Genomic DNA, 7,028 nt, shown 5'->3' with positions numbered 1-7,028 from the left:
GTGACTCTCTCGAAGCTAAGATATTTCAGAAAGATCATGACGACATATATAAATGGGCTGGAGAAAATCACATGCAATCTAATGCAAGAAAATTACAAGGCCTTTGCTAACAGACAACTTGTTCTAACAGTCCACATCAAAAATATTTGGACCAAAAGAAGTGACAATTCCAGAGTCAAACACTGCGTGATTTGGAGATTGATATGTTGCTTCGTTTCATGTACATATCCGCAAGACGGTGACAATGCGCAGGCGAATTACCAGATGGATTCTAAGAACTTTTTGGTCAAGGGAACAAGAAACTATGCTGTTCCTATGGAGGACAACCCCTTACTGTCAAATTAATAGCGGAACTTGTGTCATTTCAGCGGTGCTACACCAAGAATATTGCATCACTGAAACAATTGAACTACTTGAAGTGATAGAAAGAATTACCACTCTACTCTACTCTACTCACTGGAGCAATGATTGGAGAGATATACATTGATATACACACGGAAGATCCTAGAGAGGCTGACAACGAACATGGACTCCGTGTGAATTACACTGGTCTGCGAGTAGGACGAAATTGCACTTTCCCAGAAGCACCAACCTTCTAGTGTATGGTAAGAACGAGGTGCTGTAATAGCTGGGTTTTTAAAGCTCACAATTATTTGATATCTTGCCGAAATCCCAATGAATGTACATAGAGTGGAGGTAGATGTTATCAAGAAACACCTTCATCTTCAGCTATAGAAGATCCCAGATGAGACTACATGACGGAATGAACTCAAAAGCTAGTAGCACTACCAAACGCCCCTTTTCCTCAAATGCCCTACACAAGAGAATGTCAGTTGAACAGGTGATGATTATGGTGGTTCCCCCAGCATGACTACAGCCTTTGCGGGCGCGATAATGAAAGAATAATAGAATGTGTTGCATATTCTCTACCATGCCAATTTTGCGTCAGTTACTTTGCACCAGCAGTGTAATTTCGGTTTATATTATGGATGTTTTAATTTCTTCAACTATCTTGTTCTCTATGGTAAGAATATTTAAGAATTAAGAATCTATGTATGTAATTTGCAGCACCACTGGAAGCAGCTGACTGCCAAGGAGTATACAGTTCAACTTGCTATCCTGGCATAAGAGACTACCCGGTAACATATCCAGATACGAACATCTGCCCGTTCGTATATATGTTTGCTACTCTGTTTCTATTATTACTATATCTTATATTAAAAGTTTTATTTGTTTACATAAATCAAAAGCCGAGTCAGGTAGTTTTGCATTTAGTTTCACTGCTCAGTACATTTGAAAATGCGCTCGTATATACACAGGAATGTGTGGTTGTATATATTTGGAAAGCATGTGCTCGTCATTTACTATTTGACAACCGCTGTAGTTTTGTTTACATCCCCGTGACTTAGCGGCTCTTGAAAGAAAGGCTAACAGAATACCTACCAGATTTAAATGAAGTAATGTGATGCATATTTTAGTATATTACTGATGTCAGACGTAGAGTAATAAACTAAGGCAATACAGCGATATCATTGGAATGCGGTATCTCAATAGTATACTGCATCTGCTCGGTACTAAATGTCTTTTTTACTACAGGCACAATGCCTGAAATTTTGGGGAAGTGGGCTAGCTGATACCATCGAACCCAGTGAGTAACTGATGCTTTATTTTATCAACCACCGAAAAGGTGAGAGGTGAAGTTGACCTCGGAGACATTTGAACTCAGAACGTAAAGATGGACCAAGTGCTGCTAAGCATTTTGCCCAGCGTGCAATCGACTTTGAATTCAACGCACGTTTAGTAGTTATTAAACTCATTTGTACACAAATGCAGGGCTAGGCAACAGATTGCCAAGTGATAACTCCTGCTCCTAGCTACGAATAATTTCGTAAATACCAGATGTATGAACGGATAGTTACACATCGCACAATATAAATAATGATTATATTGCTAAATATTTTAAACTGGAACATCTTCACTCCGAAAATTCGAAATTGTATGTGAAATTTATGATTGTTTGTTTTTTGTTTTCTTTTGTTTCTATTTTTAATTTGGAAGTAATGTTTACTGACATATTTTCCTCATCCAGGCGCCTTGTCGTTTTTAAAACATGTGCTGACAAATACGCAGACAAACATTGTTTCCAGTCCTTTCAAAACGCCTATAAAGTTTATTGCCCTGGTAAGATCATATTAATAATTTAGAATTGCTGACAGAAACATAGTGTCTGCGAACAATAATGGACTAGGTTAAAATATGGAAATGAGCAGTATTATAATAAGATTTTTCCTTAATTCTACATGAGGTATCTCAACGAATTGTCAAACACAAAATCACAAACTTTCATGCAGAAAGTATCTTTGTCATAAAAATACGCAACATAGTTTACAATTCATAACACTGATTAAGACTAGACTTGAATAGATTAATTTATGTTTTGTGATTAGATATTTCCTTAAATTTACAATTCCTAAGAATTTTAAGTATGACAAAAATAATATATCAAATTTGTATGCTTTCAGAGAAAGACAGCTGCACAGATTTATTCAAAGTATATTGTCCGGAAGCCGAAGAACAGTATCCCATACGTGAAGATGATATTAATCTTTGCAAGTAGATATACTATTATTATTATACATAATATTTGCATGTTAATATATTTACTTATACAGTGGTACTATCAACTATTACTATTTGTTACATTGGTAAGGCAGCGAGCAAGCAGAATCGTTACCACGCCGGACAAAAGACTCAGCGGCATTTCGTTCGTCCCTAAATTCTGAGCTCAAATTCAGCGGAGGTCGACTTTGCATTTAATCCTTTCAGGATTGATCAATTAACTATAACTATCAGTTGCACACTAGAGTTGATATAATCGACTTACCTCTCCCCCCAAAATTGCCGGTCTTGTGCCAAACTTTGAAGCCAATTGTTGGATTGATGCAGACCTAGAAATGCCTGCTTAGAGTGCACTAGATGCAATAAGAAACAGTAATTTATTAGTGATAACTGCATCAATCTAAGAATAAGGTGCGTCGAGGACAATATAACTTGAAAGAACACTTGGAATTTTAATAATTATATAGATAATTCCTACTATAGCACAAGTCCTTAAATATAAAATTAGGAGTGAATTTTTTTTTAACTATTTGCGTTAGCTTTTAAATATATGCTTTAAAATGCTTTAACAACTCATAATAATATTAGTTCATCTTGAAAAACGTATTATTCTTATTGTTTCAAAGTATGATTAGGTATGTTTTACTGTCTTTGTTTTGTTTTGTTTTTTTTTTTGTCTTTTGGGGTTTTTTTTTCTTACAATTAGCATTAAAACATAATTTTCAATCAAATTTCCCCTGGAAATTCACATGTTTTAAAAAATCTTACACTTCATTATCAGAGATCCACTGGGTTAGGAATCAGATTGTAAAATATATGCATATTAGACCCTCTGGTACATAGTTTGTTACCTCTAATGCAATTGAATCACACTACGTCCATGAACAAAAATATTGCCAAATATATTTGTTTTCATTTTTGTTATTTTATAATTGTTCCCTTTTTGTATACCCCAGTCGCTTGCTTACATATGAAACATGTGCAATTCATAAGAAGCATAACTGCACAAATCACTTCTACTTGACGTCTCTCGCTTTGTGTGAAGGTACGATATTTTTAATATAGTTTAAATGGCTGTGCCAACGCTGTAAATTCCAAACAGAAATAGCATTCGTTAAGTGACGTTTACAATCAATATAAATAAATGTTTGGAAAGAAATATTGGCCTGTAACAGTGTTAGTATGCAACTCTCACTTCTTGATGGAGTCATAAGAGCGGCTGCATATAGTGTGTGCTAAGTTTTCTGGTCACTACCACTTCTAAATTTACTAAAGCCTGTTTGTTCTTCTTCTGTGATGTTATATTTCTCAGTTCTTAATTTTTGCAAGTTCATTCTGAGTGCTACCATGCCTGTAAGACTGATGTTACTGACAGTAAAATTATTCAGATATAGTTAGTGTTCCTGCGTTATAGAATACGATACAAGTAACTGCAATATTAAGGTATCCCAGGTAGATGAATGGAAGAAATACCTTCCATCAGTGACGACCCAACTCATAACCTCACTAATTCCATGACCACTTTTTCTTGTTAAACCTGGGGCTAGTGGATATATAAAAACAGATTTCAGCAGTAGAAAGATTACAAATGCATAAATGGAGTACCGTAAATTCCCAATATAGCTAGCTTGTTGGGTATACCTTCAGTTTGCTGGCTATATCGTTTTGCAATGTTCCTAATTGAAGCGGCCGGGCATTATCCGTTCGAAATAGGAAACATTCAATGAGGATTTGGAACAGTGTTTTCAGCCTTTTTAGGAGAGAGATAGACAGCCAGACATACAGACAGAAACACAGAGAGAGAGATTTCTTTATTAGCCATGCAGAGCCCAACACAGAGGGATACAATACAATTTAGAATTTTTCTTTTTCAAAATCGATCAAAAGGGATCGAAAAACATTTTGGGACGTGTACACTAGGAAATAACAAAAATGTCGTTTTTAACAATTAGAGTTCCCAAAAGGGGGAGTGAATATAACATTGAATAGGTTTATCTGTACAAAGAAAAACCTACGTAAAAGAGCCACGGTAACCTCGGAAACGAAAACAAAACCATAACATGAAAGCAAAGTATTCCTTCTCTCTTTGTATTATAGGATCATGCTGAGTGTGTTTCCATCATTCATGCGTACCATCTTTGCCACATTCACCTACATTTTGTTAACATTTTCATTAAAGAAAACCTCCCTCGCTATTCTCACCTTCCCTTTCAAGTGATGAGAGGTTGGCCAGAGAGGAAAGTGTTTGTCGCTAAACCTTTCAAACGAGTCCTCCATAACATTCTTTTATCATAGTCACCAATACTATGAAAACTGCCTTTCCTTCCCGGTTAAAGGAAAGTGGCGAGGCAATATTGACGATAGACTCGGCTGACAACTGATTTCCTCCCACGCGTGACAGCAGCCATTCCACATAGTCTCACAGGTCTAAAATGGTTGGACATTGCACGAGTGCAGGCAGAACGGTTTCGTCGCTCTGGCCGCATCTCGGTTTCTTGAAACGTGGTTGTAGAGCTTATCTTGAATGGCCAATGCTTCCCGATAGTACTTCCAGGCCAGGGAATTCTGGAAATTGTCCATAAGTCCTAAAGTCCTAGCCCGAAAGTGTTCCTGAAGAGGCGGGTCAAGTATTCCCCGGCGACGCCCAGGGTCTCCCCCAAAACGTCGTTGCACCTCCCCTCCACTAAAACTCTATAGAACTCTTTCGTGGAATTGAAGTCGCACAAGTGTGATCCCAGCAGAGCTGCTGGAAAGCATGGCGACACTCGCGGTTCCACTTACCCAGCCTCGGTCTCAGTTTGATCCATGATTGCAGTTCGGTCAATAAGACGAGCTGCAGGAAGACGCGTCTCACAAAAGGCGACCACACCTGTTCACCGTCGTCTATGAAATGCTGGAGATGTCGCGCATCATCAACCACAGCATGCCCAGCCCACCATTTAGCGGATGTTGGCAGCAAATAGATCACCTGACCATCGGAAAGCTTCCCTTACACAGAAAGCGGAAGACAATGCATTCCAGATTCGTGATTGTAGGATCGGATCAAGGCACGACGGTCAGACGGTTGTAGATAACGGATGCGATGTACGCATTCGCCACCTCAACCCGAACTTTTAGAGATAGCCTCCTCTCGGCCCACTACCGTGTGAGAGTGGCCACCCTACACGTTATCTCATCCCAGTTCTTCTCCATGTATGTATGTATGTATAAGCATCTATATATGTTCTAGTACGCTTTTGAATCTAACATTGTCATATTAAGTATATATTTTGAGTGACTGCTCTGTGAGGGAAAGATTTAAAAACAGTGTCTGACATGACATGTACTGTATCACGCTATCCTTGAAATTAAATATTAAATAGGGTTTATAAGAGAAATCTGTTCAAGCTTCGGGAACTGAAACTTTTTACTATTGATTGGTTAATAATTTTTATTTAAAAACATAATTCGAATATTCTTGAAAAGTATTAGGAGAATGATAGCGTTATAAACACCTACATACAAAATTCTTTTCCAAACCGATTTTGTATAGAGGCAATACCCTACACAAAGAAAACATAATCAAAAAGAACATGATATGCACCATTCATCCACAACATAATGTTTATGTTATATATCTGCATAGCATTGTAAACTAATAAGAGAATATAAATACTCACAGAAGACCTAAAACTATCATTAGAATTACCGACATTTTCAAATACACGTAACACCAAAATCAAGATAATGTGCAATCTTTTAATAATTATTAATTTTATTTTTATTCTACTGTTAATACTACATTAGCAGCTCAACAATTTTTTGTGCACAACATCACAGGGTTTAATAACGTTAATGCCTTTCTCAACCACTATATTGTGGATGACGACAGATAATTTTGAAACATATTTGAATTAGATACTTAGATTTATGGTGTATCATGTAATACTTTGTCTTTATGTTATGGCTTAATCCTAAATTATCAAATTTGTAGGATTTGAAGTACGAAGTGACTGCGAAAATAGATACTTGCCTCAATGCACTCAAATCTTGAAGCACTACCCATTGAAAAGTCCAGATCCGCACAGCTGCGCGTATGTATTCATATATTTACAACTACTATTACTTCTACAATTAATACATATTATATTTAAATCAGTGGTTGTAACGTTAAAAAGGTCGCTGATCGGCGACGTGATTTCGGTTATAATTCCATTGCAATCGACTGATGTCTTGAATATCTGAAGCCGAAACTTTTCGGAAGACCGTTGTAGCGTATTTTTATGTGCGCGTATGCATGTGTGGTTGTGATTGTATATATATATATATGGAAGTGTATGTCTCTTACTACTTGACAGCTACACTAAGTTTGTTTACACTCCGTAATTTAGATGCTCATTAAAACAAAGACTAACAGAATACCTACCTGC

The 7,028-nt window shown here is 36.9% G+C and overlaps 1 protein-coding gene across 1 annotated transcript; it reads left to right on the top strand.

Annotated features, from left to right (window-relative positions):
- Nucleotides 1-1,938: 1,938 nt before the first annotated feature.
- On the top strand, nucleotides 1,939-6,682 carry LOC149134995 (uncharacterized). The gene is made up of 5 exons (XM_089353302.1): nucleotides 1,939-1,996; nucleotides 2,090-2,181; nucleotides 2,523-2,613; nucleotides 3,576-3,664; nucleotides 6,593-6,682. Exons 1-4 carry the CDS (start codon nucleotides 1,939-1,941, stop codon nucleotides 3,641-3,643), a joined length of 309 nt encoding a protein of 102 aa, XP_089209428.1. The 3' UTR covers nucleotides 3,644-3,664; nucleotides 6,593-6,682.
- Nucleotides 6,683-7,028: the final 346 nt, after the last annotated feature.

The sequence above is a fragment of the Octopus bimaculoides genome, chromosome 6 (genome assembly GCF_046866305.1).
Source record: "Octopus bimaculoides isolate indiv1 chromosome 6, ASM4686630v1, whole genome shotgun sequence".
NCBI classification, from domain to species: domain Eukaryota; kingdom Metazoa; phylum Mollusca; class Cephalopoda; order Octopoda; family Octopodidae; genus Octopus; species Octopus bimaculoides.
Note: the sequence above shows the minus strand (reverse complement) of the source record. Positions and strands in the feature narration are given on the sequence as shown.

Bases quoted from the DNA above. Each gene is read 5' to 3' on its own strand.
- LOC149134995 (XM_089353302.1), top strand. From the start codon at position 1,939: ATGATTATATTGCTAAATATTTTAAACTGGAACATCTTCACTCCGAAA. The intron at 2,182-2,522 runs GTAAGATCATAT...GTATGCTTTCAG, and splicing joins CTATAAAGTTTATTGCCCTG to AGAAAGACAGCTGCACAGAT. The intron at 2,614-3,575 runs GTAGATATACTA...TGTATACCCCAG, and splicing joins GATGATATTAATCTTTGCAA to TCGCTTGCTTACATATGAAA.